Source organism: Stegodyphus dumicola, chromosome X1 (assembly GCF_044657685.1).
Source record: "Stegodyphus dumicola isolate Sdum_Otavi_A_Nest chromosome X1, ASM4465768v1".
Taxonomy (NCBI): Eukaryota; Metazoa; Arthropoda; class Arachnida; order Araneae; family Eresidae; genus Stegodyphus; species Stegodyphus dumicola.
The window spans coordinates 218,797,361-218,812,502 of NC_140780.1; the positions used below are offsets into that span (position 1 = coordinate 218,797,361).

Consider the following 15,142-nt stretch of genomic DNA (forward strand, 5'->3'; position numbering starts at 1 on the left):
AGTATAGTTAGTTCTGTGTAATTCCAGAATAGAAAAGTACTCGCAATATTGCCCTACGTAATTTTTTTTTTCGGGGAGAACGCTATATGAAACTTTTATGCTTAAAATAAATGTTTGTTTATTCTCAAAAAGATATTGTTTTGATGGCTATTGCATTTGAACATTTAATTTGTAACTTACAGAGACTAAGAATCATGGAATACCCTTACTCATAGGATCCAACACAACCGTAGAAGAAGGAGAAAAGGCAGTTATGGAATGCGGGGTAAAAAGCTCATCGTTTCCCCATATTGAGGTAAGTGTCTCCATCTATCGAGACTAAAACGAATTAGGCAGTCAACAATTAGCACTGCTTTTTGGACGAATCGATACAATGGAGATGAATTTTCGGCAGGTCACATGGGCATATTTATGGTCACAGTTAGACATTTAATGATCAAATTCAAGTGTTCAGTAATAACTTCTATAAGTTTTAATTTATATGTCTCTTTAATTAACAAATTATTTAAATATTTTTTATTTTAAAAATGATATACTGCCGAGCTTACAGTCTTTGTCTTCAAGCCACAAATTTTCATCTATTTAGAATAAGGGGTAGGGAAATGAAACTTAAGTTAAAAAATATTATCTGTTGTCTTTTTTTGTTAGTGGATTTTTATGAATAAGTCAAGTTGTAAGTAATTAAAACTTCACGGAAAAGGGGATGCAATTAATATTGAATTCTTTGCTCCTTTTTCTTTCCATTTTTTAATTTCTCGCAATAGCCATAAATTTCTAAATTCGAAAAATCAATTAATTTCTGCGGAATATCTGCTATCGACTCCATCGTAAAATAGCACATGCGGATGTTGTTCTTAAACCACGTGACCACATTTTTCCTCTTCTTCTCTTGCGGAATGCATCTCATTACAGATCATTCTAGTAAAAACGGAAGAGCGTGATTTAGAAATATGATCTTCTGTATCTTCCGTTCCGGTTATTTTCATAAAAGTGTTAAACTTTCTTATAATTTTCTTGTCTTTGGTTTTGTTAAGTTCATATAAAAAACCATACGTATAAGAGCTAAATCTCCAGGTAGGTATTAATGGTATAACCCCCCCCCTCCCAAAAAAAAAGCTCAATTTCTAAAACAGAAGTGCCCTGTGCTAGGAGCGGTAAATAAAAAATAAACCAATAAAATGGTACTAAATAAAAAATTGAAGAATAATTAAAATTAAATAAGGTGATTAACAAAGACAATTAATAAGGACAAAAGAAAGGTAAGTGTTTTGAATACTTCGTGGTCAAATAGAATTGCATCTCTATTTTCGTTTATCCATCTTGCAGCCCAAGCCTGACCAGACAGGTTTAGCTCATGCAGTATATAAAATTCGTTTTTACGAAGAGAGAAAGCTTTAGTACCTGTTTGAAGAATTAATACTTTATCAAAATACTTGATTTAACAGTCCTTTCTGCTCAGCTGCTAGCACTTTCCCATTTATCAAAACTCTTTTTAAGGAGAAAAGAGGTGTAAACTTAATGTTTAGTATCATCATTTGTTTTATTAACTGCTAAAAAAAATACTGCAATGATAGCAGAATTTTCTGCTATTATTTTGCGATTCATTAATCCAACAAAATATCAGATCTCGTCTTATTCGGGACTTATTGCAATTTATGATGATGGATTTACGATTTCATTCAAAAACTGAGAAGCTTTTGGCCTGAGAAGTGGCTTCAAATACTAAGAAGGCCGGGCGTTAACCGAATTTAAGGCATTTCCTATGCTTTATCTAATTCAGACCTATCTCTTATACTTAATCTAATTCAATCCTCTGTCTTTATATGCGTCCTTATATGCGTTTGAATTCCAGCATAATTTTTACAAATTGGCGTTGTTTTTATTTTGCATGTGGTACTGCCATACTAAATTTCGTAATTAAACATGAATGAATAATATTGTTTAGTCAGTACTAAATTGATTTAGTAGTTATTATTATTTCTGTTATTAGTTAAAAGATTTGTATTAGAGAACATGGGTTGGATTTTGTTGGTTTATAATGCAGTCAAAAGAGGTGATGAATGAAGCTCGGTTTTAGTTTTGAACCGGCTGCTAATTATTATATCTGTTGAAAGAGGGCCTTGAAACAGCAGATCAGAAGTTTGGGACGCTTATGCTAAAAAGTGCCTTTTACATAATGTTTGCATCAGCTTTAGATGCAAAATTTTTGAATTTCCAAACGGGATGCAAGAAGGAAAGAGAAGACTAAAAATACTTGCGACAAATGAAATGAAGGTTCACTTTAGCTGCAAAACATTACCAGTATTTTCTTCATTTTCTTTCATATATGCACACTGTAATACTATGTAAAAATTAAGTAACTATTAAATTGGAATCTCAATGCATAAAGAAACATCTTTTTACTTATTTCTGTTTTCTTATAAGCAAACTTTCACGTCATTCTCCAGAAGCTGACTCCTGGTAGAAGCACAAGTTTTTACAGTGCTTCTGAATTAAAGTAGAATCACTGAAGAGGCAAAAAGAACCTGTCATAACCATTCATCACTATTTAGAATGGGAAGGCCTAAGTGCTCCAGCCTATTTCACCGATTCTTTTTTAAATTTTTATTTTAATTTCTATAGAATTAGTTATTATGTTGTTTGAAATAGTAGTCAGATTATGTTAGGTTACTTGAATATGGCGAAAAGCACAAGGGTAGCCAAATTACAATTACTCACCACAGTAAAAGTTGTCAAGTCCTTTTTATTTAAGCAGAATTAAAAGAATTGCCAAAATAATTTCCTGTGTAAATCTGCAAAATAAAATCCTTTTGTGTTTTATTTTACTTTCCTTTTTTACAATCAGAAAAGAATTTTATGAGGATTTTTTTTCAGTTTGATGAAGTATCATTTCGAGGCTATTTTAGTCCACTTACGTATCTATATTTTATCCAATGAAAAGTATTTGTGCCATGTAATTTACTTCGAATATATTACTGAAAAATAACAAATTTTATTTCTGGACATAAGCCTTAATTAATGTTCGAAATTCTACTAATCCTGCACATTTTAGAGATTTTACCATAAGTGTAAAATTTAGGTAAATTTATATGCTTATAAGGTACCAGAAGTGGGCGCAGCCCGACCCAAAATGTTTATAAGGTATTTTCTCTCTCCTCTCTGATACTTTCGTGTTGTAACGCTTAGCACGCTCGCGCGTCGAGGTCCAGGTTCGATTCTTGGCGATGGCATTGCTCATTTTTTCACGACTCCGGCTTCTAAATAACCTAATGTCTTTACATGCTCTTGTTAACATTTCACATTCAACTTTGGTATGCGCATTGAAAATTTAGCTGAAGTAGCTATATAGTACTTATTTGTTTGCACAATAAAAATAATTTAAAATATACTGTCTTTTCAAATGTATGCTTTGCACAAATATCATTTTGAAATTTACTAAACATTAACAAAATTATGGAGATTTGCATGTTAACGAAACTAATTCAGACAGAGCATTTACAACTTGAAGGCTAGTTAAATTCATGCATATAAATGAATATGTCTTTTTAGCCACATGACAGAAAAAGCTTTACATAAATTGAAATTTTATTATTTTACGAATAGCAATGCAAAGCAAATTGTATGGTTCAATACTATTATATTTTTTAACCCCATATGCTGGCGTTAAAACTGACAGCAAAAAAAGGTCTGTAAAAATACCACTTTCAGCTTTTAAGAGTTTAAACATATTTTACTTGTTTTAAAAGTTTAAATATATTTACTATACAAACGCTGATATAATATTACCAAAAACTTAATGCTGTTCTAATAAAGAAAACGCTTATTATTATTTTAAAAATTTTATAAATAATGTTTTTCCTAGGATACGCATCGGAGAAATTAGTTTGCCCTTCTGTAACTGAAAGGGGAGAAGCGGAAGGAGTGAAAGATTTTCCTAGTTTGTTTTAAGGAAACAGACTCGTTATTCATAATATTGCAGCAATCTTCCTCGAAGCTGTTATCGAGTCGCGATGAAAATCTCCATACATTTTGAGCATGTTGCAATTCGTTGTCAGAGGAAAAGCTCGTTTCATGCATTTCTGAGAAAGGCAGTTTTCAGATTGCGTAAAGGTTATTGGTTATTTGAGTCTCTAACAAAACTATTACTCTAGTCTTCGAAATTGTTTTCATACGTTTTTTTCGTAAGCTGTAAAATGAGCGGCTTGGAATATTGTTTTGAAGTAAAAGGGTAAGATTTATGGAACCGAGAATTATATATATATATATATATATATTTATTTATTTAAAATATTCTTCTTCTCCTGGTGGCATTGAAAGATGAAATTTCGATTCTATGAAACTGGTTTGGCGAATATGTTACCTAGAATATAATAAATCTTCAAACATGAAGTTAAGAGGATAGTTTATACATGGGTATACATATAGGAAAAAGAATGTAAACTATTTTTTCAAACATAAGTGAAAACTTGTTCTTCTTAGCTGTGGATGAGTGCTCTATTTCTGTACTTTTGTGACGATTTCTAAATTCTTCATAATCGCGCTTTACTTTGCCTACAAAACTATGTTTTACTATCACGAAGCATAAGAAGTTAAATTTGACCTTTTAAGTTAATTATAGAAATTCATTTAATACTAGATGATTTTTCTGTTGAAAAAAAAATTCAGACTCAAATAATATATTATCAAAAGCCTATCAAACTGCAAAATATTTTCCAGCTAGACAGCAGTATTCTTCTGTAAGAATATTAATTGAGAATAACTGATCATAATTAATTTAAATTCGTTAGTCGATACGAAGCAAATAAAAAAAGGTTCGTTTCTTCTAAAAACGTGTTGCTGTAGAGGAAACGCAACTGTACGAATAATCTTGTTCTTTTAAGTATAAGAAAACACAAGACAGTAAATAAAATAATGTAAAATGTTTTACGAATTTTTTCCCGTGTTGTTGCTGTTTTTGAGCTCAAAAACAAAACTCTTATCTCAAAATCAAAATGCTGGCTTTGTTTTGCACTTCGTAATTTTAATGTTTGAGAGAGTAAACACAGGAAATCCACAACAAAGAATGTGTGCGAGACTTTCTAACGTGAAATTTAACATCTTAATAGAATTAGTTTAACTTTTGAGTGAAGTTAAATTTCAGCCGAGGAAACCAGCAAAAAAACAAAAAGGTAGTTACGCTAAGCCGTCATTCATTCATCAAATGGATGCTATTTTGTCTCCTAAAGAAGACTAGTATAACTAATGCTGGCTGCATATTACAGAAATCTGGAGAAAAAAATCCACCGTTTATGCTTATTAATGAATAGCCTTGAAAATTATTTATCAAATCGTGAAAATTTCATCATTAATCATCATCTTGAAAAATCATGTTTGAGGTCTCTGTATTGTAACATAATAAAGAAAAACTACGAATTCTTCATTATATTTTTAACGCACCGTCATTTAACGAAAGAGCGCATTATGGTAAAATATGTAAGCAAATTGTGTGCAGCTATAGAACAGTTACGGCAGAAACTTAAGTACGCTGTTGCAACAGCTAAAACGTATTTGTGTGTAGTTTTGACTAAAGTTTTCTAGTAAGCATAATTTGGAATAAAATAGTTTAAAGACGGAACCTAGACATTACAGAAGATAGATTATAAGATATTTTCTTCCTCTTTTTCGCTTGCTTTTCGGGGTGTAGCTGGAAGCACGCTGGATACGTATTTCGGGAGGTCTGGAGTTCGAACCCCAGCGAGGGTACTGAGATTTCTTCAATTTCCCGGCATCGAAAAATTCTAATGACACTACAAGGTATCGAATTAAACAATTTTCATAGTCTGATGGTCTCTTATTTCATTCATTACTTAAACTGGAACAACTTCCTGCTCAAGAGGTATGCATTTAATCACGAGATCTCTTTGAAACACACTATTTACTGAAATATATTTATGAGATTGGCCCCAGGTTTCGTAAAAGTGTGCACAAATGAGTTGTGTAGCTGATAACTGCAATGAAATTCAAAATATATTAGAGAAATAAACTCATATTGCTCAAATTTACTCACATTAGGGAAGATCTTTTGTCAGGGCTTCGTGTTTTGCAATTTAATGCAACATATATGTACAGTCGGTCTTCAACTCGCAATTTAGCTAGAATTTTCGATCTGCATATCTAGTTGGAAACCGAACATGCATTTAAATTTCTTTTTTAAATCAAAAGAATTCTAGACGTTTTTGAAATGAAATGTAATATTTGGCTGACTATGCACTATGAATTACGAAATATTCCCACGTAAAGATGTGATAACTATTTGAAAACGGTTTTCAACAATCATCAGTTCAGCAGGACAACCTTTTCTTGCGACGTCAGTGAAAGTGAAACGCAAACATTAACTGTCTTCCAATGAAAACAACAGTTTTAGGTTTTCTAATAAAGCATATATGCGAAACAAAAGTTGCAGTGAAGCAGCAAGCTTTGAACACAGCTGCGTAACAATAAAGTGCCTTTTCCAGTGGATTGTCACGGACAGAAATCGATATCGAGTAGCAATTTTTCATCTTTTGCGAACTTCTCCTGGAATTCTAGCCGCAGTTTAAACGTTTTAAAATTGCTTTCAGACAGCACTGGCTGTTTTTCTTCAAACATTCAGCCATTTTGCCACATCCAAAATCTGTCTTTATCCAAAATCCAAAAACTTCTAAACGGCCTACAGCTCACCACCTCAGAGTTTCTATAAATGATACTTCGACTCCATAATATGTATTGATTTGACTCAACAAATACTGAAATCAAACACTACATTGTGTAAATTCTCAAGCAAAAGTACTTTGTGCAAAGCGCTTTCTACGTCTGTGAATGCTGTCATGACACTGTTTACATTTCAGAAACAAGCAGATCGAATTGGATTATGTAATAACAATTGTATTTTCCTTTTGCTTACTCCATGAAATTCTAGAGACTATTTTATGTCGATTGAAAATATGCATTCAAATGTAATCAAAATTAGCAAATCTTTTCTCTTATTTCTCTCTAATTTTGAATGCAAAGGAATGCAATATTTTCATAATTATTAAAGAATAAAAAATATTTTACTAATTTAACTTTTTCCTTAACGTGAACCCTATTAAACGTTAGATTTTATATTTTAGAAGCTTTACGATTCACGCGGTCAGAGTGCTCACTTGCGGAAACACTTTTAATTAATTTCTCTAGTTTCTTTTGAATAACTTAATATCTGAAATTACACAGTTAGGATCAGTATTTAAAGAAGCAAAACTTATGGCCACATTCTCGAAAACATATATAAAAATATAAACTCAGATAGAATTATATTATTTCTGGTGAAAATTAATTTTTTTAAAGCATTTTTATAAATAGGAGTGAAAAGTGTGATTATATATATAATAATTTCCGCAGCTGCCAAGAATAAAATATTCTGGAAAACAATAATTAGCAGTTGAAAGGCAGCGTCTTTATTGTTATGATTTTTTAGCTAGAAGTATTCAGGTATCAAAATTCGATGCCTAATAGAGTGTTACTGCAGATGTGTTATATAATTTATAATCTTCAAAGGTGAAAAATATAAAATTGTGTAAACTGTATAAAGAAGGGCTATGTATGTTTTATCTTAAGAGAATAAAAAATTGAAGTTAAAAAACCGTGATCAATATTTGAACAAATTCGGAAAGCTAGATATAAAAACAGCCAAATCTTGAGTGTTAGCTTAAAAGAACATTCTCGGCGGAACAGCATAATATCGCATACATAAATATCAATGACATTTTTGCCTGTAGTATAAATATTAACGTAACCTAAATGCGGGACGTTAAAGGAACTCTTTTTGCAACTCAAATGTCATAAAGGAGAAGTTCAAACTTGTGAGGAATAAACTATCGCTGATGCTTCTTTTAAGGCATAGCTATATTCTAATTTCCATTTTTGTCTTGTAGAGTCATTAGGTTATTTTGATGCAGGAACGTGAAAATGTGCAGTGCCCTCGAAAGTATTCGAACTCCGGCCCTCCCAAATACGCGTTGAGCGTGTTTCCGATTACACCCCAGAGGCATTCGGAAAGGAAGGAGAAAATACCTTATAACGTTAAAAAATACGAAAATTAAATTTCTTTGTATATGCTTATTTATATGCAAATCAACGTGAGAAACATTTCCCTCCATCGAACTAAAGGAAACACCCCGGTGCTATCAAAAGCATTCTAGATGACTTCAGAAATGTTGGGATTTGTATACAGCACTGTTACAGATAGATAGCTACGCATTTTAAGTCTTTGGAATGCAAAAAGCATTTTACATTACATAGGTAGTAGTTTAAAATCATTGGTTTCAAATTGCAGTTTGTAGAATTGCTAAATTTCGAAATTTTATATGTGATGAAATTAAGTTTCATACAGCCCTAAATCGATGTTCCTTGCCAAACTTTCCTCCATCAGTATGAGTAATATAAAGTTAAATGATTATTATTATGATTATTATTAACTTTATATTACTCATACTGCACAATTATTTACGAAATAAGTAAATAATTGTGCCTAACTTTTGAAAATATGTAAGTGAATTACCAAAAAATATTAAATAATATAATGTGCTTTAAATATGCAGAATGTTGCAAAAGTCTAAGAAAGCGGAAACAAACGACAGGTTTTAATTTTAGTAGGAGGTTGTTAATGCGTTTTGTGCTGGATTTTTTTTAGCTAGATAGCTATATTTAGTTGCAGATTTTAAAAGAGTGTGTCTAATGCAGCTTTAAGTTATCACATGAATAATGTGACATTTGTATTTAATTTACCCAAGCATAATGAACATGTAACGAACTGGAATTTTTTGCACTATGATGACAATATGAAATGTTATCTTGTATTTATATTACTGCTAACTGCAGTCTTCCTAAAACACTGTACCTTAATTTGAGAAGTAGTTGGATATACATTTCTAAGTTTAATATGTAAGGAAGCGGGAAGGATATTACCCGTAGCGATCTTCTTCGAACACTCTTGTACAGCATTCCATATGAAAAGAGTGATTTTTTAGTTCCAGATTCGGTGTTACGTACAATTTTAGGAAGAACGGTTTTATTTACATCAAACATTTTTAGTGAAGGCTGCTCCTGGTTAATCAGAAATCGTATGATTTTAGAATTTGCGTTATACCACAAAATGGCGAATAATTTTTATTTTCTGCTGTTTAATTGAGCCGTGAAATAGCCTGTTTCTGAGAATATTTTAATATTTTACTGCTTATAAAAGTTGCGTGTCATCGATCTGTTAGTTCTTATTTTTAACAGGCCTGTTATTAGCAAATGTTAATGAGAAGCGGTAATCTATAAGAAAACTGCCACTTTGTAGATATTGGTAGATGTGTGAGGGCTAATATTAATTTTTTACAGCATTAATGTTATATAAATCAGAAAAATATCAGTGTTTTCAGGAATAGTATTGAATAAATGCATAACTAAACGAACCTATTAAAGCATGTTGCGTGTATTCAAAAGCACTAATCAAAGTTATTGAAAACATTTTTGTAGTTCAAAGATGAATTAATATGCAATTCAGATTCTTATGTCATACAGATTATGTGGCGCATTGTAGATGTTAATGAACAAAATCTTGAAGCTCTAAAAATATTTTTTATTCTTGTCTTTATTTGGAGATAAATGTGCAATTATACACATTAATGAATTGCTTAGTTTTGATCGTACAACTTTGTAAATATAGAATTAATTAGTTTTACGGCCTTGCAACCTATAAAAATAATGGATGTCATGTTTCTGTAAAATCCAATAGTAATAGTTTTTTGATGCATTTTCTTTCGTTTTCAAAAGTTTTTGTTTCTTTTTCGTACACAATAATTCAAACCATTTTATTTTATCACACTTGAGCCTTCGAGCTATATTTCCACATTCAGAGTCTTAGTCCACAGCGCATTGCATCAATGAAAGAGACAACCTATCTATAAATTTCTGCCAAACATGAACTTCAGCAAGACTCTTCGATCATTAAATGTGGCAATTTTTGAAAGCATCTTGATGAAACTCCACTAGATGGAGCAGTAAATCTCAATATGATCCGAGGTATTGAGCTGAGAGAATAGGCCTAAGGAATTGATTCTAGTTTCTAAACCGATTCAGAAATTAAGAGTTTTCAACCATGCACTTTTTTATTCCGGGAACTTTGGTAAATTTCTTCAGAAGTTTTATCAACAACTATATGTGATCCAGTAGTAATTGTAAATATAACCATTTATATAGTTTCCGCGTCAAAATAGTATGAATGCAACAGGACGAAGACACGAAACAAAACATATTGTTATACAGCAAATTTTATTCGAAAAATCGAGTGAGAAAAAGGGGCAAATGTAATGAAAGAAGGGAAAGAAAATTTCAACGCCAGTGAAGTCCTAGTGGGAGACAAACTGATAATCATTTACATTGCACAATGGTGTTTCCGAAGCAAATTCTTTCGGTGCAGCTATTTCCATAAACGTGAATTAGCTTCATTACATACGTTTCAACGATAAATTTTCATCTTAGAAAACAGTGTTCATTTTACTGTGGATATGAGGCGCACCGCTTCAGAAAACATAGCAATGCCATTAAATCATCTTTAAATATAATGTTTTATAATTGCGCTTCTTCCGCCCAGACTGTATAGTGGTTAGGAAAGCCTTCTACGATACGGAAGGGCCCAGGTTTGAATCCCGGCGAAGGCATGGCTGTAATTGTTCGCCCCTTCATAGGAGGTAACGATGACTCACCTCTTAGGTCCTCCAACATTAAAGTGGCCGCCAGTTCCGGCCTTAGTAGTGGCAAAGCCTGAGCCGGCTAAGTGCCCACCAATGGGAAAAAGGAAAGTACTTCTAAATGCATTTTAGAGTTGGAAGCTAACAATCATTATTTTCTTTTAAAAATTAATCCCTAATTTTTTGCAGCTAATTTGGGACTCCTTCTCATCGTCCATCTTTAGCCTGTGCCCTGTTGAGAACAAGTAATATTAACTAACTATATAAATTTAAAGTAACCAAGGAAATTTATATATACTAGCATATTTATTACTTAAGGAATTTTGTCCAATCATTATCTTACTTTTAAAAATATTCAACAAAACGTACTACATATTATCGAGGAAAAAACCGAATAGGAAATAAACGCATATTCCGAATAATTTTCGTAATCAGCTTTATGTAAAAGTACTCATATGTTGACGCGTCAGTTATGTGAAGACAAATTGGAAGGGGTCATTTTTTGGTTCACGTAAAAATTCACGCCATTATTTTACTGCGCTAAGTTATTGAATTTCATCATCCTAAAAATGAATTTCCTGCAATTTAATGTTCCCGAGTAATACATCAGTTAAGCAAAAAGAAAATGAAATATCATGAAAAAATCCAGGGAAAAATGAATGCTGGGAAAGAAACTTGATTGGAAACCACCTTATTAAAAACCATATCATATATATATATTATATATATTCGCTTTCAGCCTTCTCGAAATAGGGTGAAGGGAAAAATCTCGTTAGTGTTTGAAAAACCTGTTTCTGCGCTCCCGAACAAAATCAGGAATAAAATTCTAAACTATGTTTAGACATTTCAGCAGCAGAAAAATGGCACCAAACGTTTAGAAACTTACACGCAAAAGAGTCAAGTAGACTACACAGAGAAAGTCTTGATGTTAATTGTTTGAGATTACGGCAAAGGTATATATGCGTTAGGGTAGATGCTTTGTAACTGAAACTACTGTTTATTAACTTATATGTGAGCAAAGCCGCACGCATGATTTAGCTCGATTGTTGAAACTGAGCACGGGATGAGTTTCCAATGCCGAACGGTCTTATCCACTTGGTCAAGCTGATAAAATCAATGAACGTTTGTAAGAAAGATGCAAGGTAGAATGATGTTGGAAATAGTACTACAACGTAACACCACCAATAACTAAGATACACTGAGCACCAATAACAATGATACACTGAGAACAGATTACACGAAGAAAGGAATGATAACATTCCCCAGGTTATAGAATGCTAGAAAGTTTATGTATGCTTTTAATTTTTTACAAATTAATGCGTAAAATTATGATGTGAATGTGTTGTCGTAGCGATGATGAACTCGAAAAGTTACTGTGCATCAAAAATTATAACTCTACGGTGTACGAAACGTGCTTGAACTTCTGAAACATTTAGGTCATATTATTTTTACGTCTGTACCAGAAAGTTATAAACTTAAGAGATTTTAAGAAAGTAGAAAAAATTTAAAATATAAAATGGAAAATACTCTTTAAGGCAATATATTCTTTAAGCTAAGTTACGAATTTTAGCCATCATTACATTATACTTTTTTCCAAACGTTAAAATAAATTATTTATATATATACACATTATTTCTTAAGATCCAGGAACTGTAAAATACAGAAAATACAGAAAAAGTATGATCAATGTTTTGGTGTTTTTACGCATACGTAAGATATAGAGCATTTGTGAGAGCAGAAGAGAAGTTGTTTGTTCGGCGTTCGTGATGCAAAGACATTTCAGTCGTGAAAGTTTTAAGCCCTTTATCGATCTCAAAGAAATAGGGGACCTTATATATGGGAGAAATCGATACCTGTCGTTTTGAAAACTTTCAGACTGACTTTAAATCTAGAACTCGCTATTTCTATTAATAATTTATATTTGAACATTAAAAATATTCTAGAATTAATGCATTTTCTATGACGCGTTTTCCTTATATGCGATATGCTACGCTAAAATCTCAAAATTAAATTCTAGGGAATGTCGTAAGAATAATTTAATCACAACATGCAAAGTAAAAAATCAATAAAATCGTTGAATAAGCTTTTGTTTCCAGGCAACCTGAAGAATTTAAGTCTTTGACATTTGTAATTTTAATATTTGTTTTTATATGGGTTTCACTTAATGCTTCTTTTTGGCCCATTAGTTTCATTTTATAACACTAATCACTTTAAGGAGAAATTTAATTTAGTTTCAAGATAGCTTTTAATTCTTAATAAATAAAAAACGAGATATTTGAGATTCCTAATTTTTAATTTGGTTTCGTTACTACATTTTTCTTATTTATTTTCTTTCGCTTATCATACATACGCATGCTTGACTTTTTTAAGATTTAATGTGTCTTGTTTTAGTAGTCAAAATTTCGGTAGCAGCATTCTGTTTATAATTTTGTTCTTTTAATTTAATTAGTGTTTTCTCAAAGTATGGGAAATATTGTTTAGATACGAACTGGATTCCCGCAGAAATCTTATCTTCATGTATTTGAATAACTTTCCATTGTTCTACAATGCGATTTAGAACTTTGGCTTTTATACGTTTAATCACATCTTGTGATAAGAGTATTACGACTAGGACTAATGAGATACTATCTCTGGAAAGTCAAATCTTCGAACTGAAGAACAATGCACAACAGTATCAAACATATTAACTATTACTTCAAGCACTTTTAATCCTTCCTGATATTACCGTAGCAGTGGTACTGAGACTGCTTTCAGGCTGTTTTCTTTTCTGGTCGGGCCCACCAGCGGCCGAGTGGTAAAGACGCTGAACACTGGTAGTTCGGTCCGAGGCTCGAATCCCGCGAACGGGCTGGCTGCATGGACGTTTTCGTGGTTTTCCCCATGTGTAACGTGTATACGAGCCAGTTTCTCTTAGAAAGTCCTCCACGAAGGCATCCCTCCCTTTAGGCAGATAGCCCTCGTGTGCTTTGTCGTAATTAAATAATCGAACCTTTTCTGGTCGTAAACAATCGTTTTCTCCACATTTCCATATTTGGCTGTTATAATGCTGCATTAAAATTTTGTCTCTCATGTTTTATGGCCTCATGATCATTCTGGCAGGGATAGTTATTATCTAGATCAGCGGTTCTCAACCTTTTGACTAACGCGTACCATCTAAAGAAAAGTTGAAAACCTTTAGTTACCACCACTACAATCTTATCTTCATGTATTTGTGGTGATCTTCATGTATTTGTGGTGTACTACTACTACCACCACCACTCTTCAACAAAGATCAGATTGCATAAATTTACGAGTGTTAGAGAAAAAACTCAATCAGGATGTTGGGGTTTTAATTTTTGAATTTAATAGTTAAAAATACTTTGCGTATCACATTTTTCTTTTGCGTACCACCAGTGGTACGTGTGCCACCGGTTGATAACCCCTGATCTAGACCATTCTGGCTGATTACTGGGTAACGATCATTTTTTAGCAATTATTTTTTGGCTCGTGAGAAAGAGGAACATGTGTTTTATCACCGACCAAATCGATATGTTCGAGTTATGTTCGAAATCTAACCGAGACTGATTTTTGCCTAGTTTTAAATAATGAATGGTTCTTAGCGAGCAATGATGAGTTATAGCGTGGCCGATTGCGAACGCAAACGCCCATACTGCAGCTGTAACTTGCTGTTTATCACTGCTAAAAGTGTTCGGCGTAAGTTTGCCTATCGATATAAGATGAAACATGTAATTCGTATTTGAAATGAAATTTGAAATATAGATTGCGTTTTATATTTAATATAAATTCTTAGCTAACATTCACCCTTTCTCTCTACCAATATATTCACTGTATTTTCTCCAAAAGTATAGTCATATTCTTGACTCATCCTGTACAGCAACAGCAGCAGGTTGGTGTAGTTAATCAGAAAGGCGAGTATGCACGATCGATTCAAAATATTTAAAGCGTCTTTAGTATTGAATTTCCGAAGTTAGATTTCTTATTTTTAAAAACGAAGCGAGACTGACATAAATTAGCGAGCAATCTCTATTTAGTATGAAAACTTAGAGTTTCCACATAACCTGCACACAGACGATAAAGCCTAGGAAAAACAAGCAAATGTTATGCAAATATTTTGTTTAAAATGTTTCTATAGTAAGAAATACATTACTTTGAAAAGCCAGTTTTACTAGACATTTACATTTGTTTACATTTGAGACTTTGTACTGTTTTTGCAAATTTATTAACCATATTTTAGAATGAAATTTCAAACAAGTCTCAAATGCGCTCAGATCTTTCCCCTACATTCAGTCATAAAGTAAACAAAAGAGCATAAAATAAACTAAACTATATAAAATAAATAAAATAGTTACAAAAGAAAAGTGACATAATCTACTTAAAAATTGCAAAATCTTAGTGATACGACAGAAGTC

General features: G+C 32.2%; 1 protein-coding gene across 1 annotated transcript in view; it reads left to right on the forward strand.

Moving 5' to 3' along the window:
* LOC118195666 (fibroblast growth factor receptor-like 1) overlaps positions 1-15,142 on the forward strand; it is a 141,866-nt gene that overhangs the window by 108,892 nt on the left and 17,832 nt on the right. Inside the window, exon 6 of the mRNA XM_035366991.2 lies at positions 183-295. Coding sequence (XP_035222882.1) covers positions 183-295 — 113 coding nt within the window. The remainder of the gene's footprint in view (positions 1-182; positions 296-15,142) is intronic.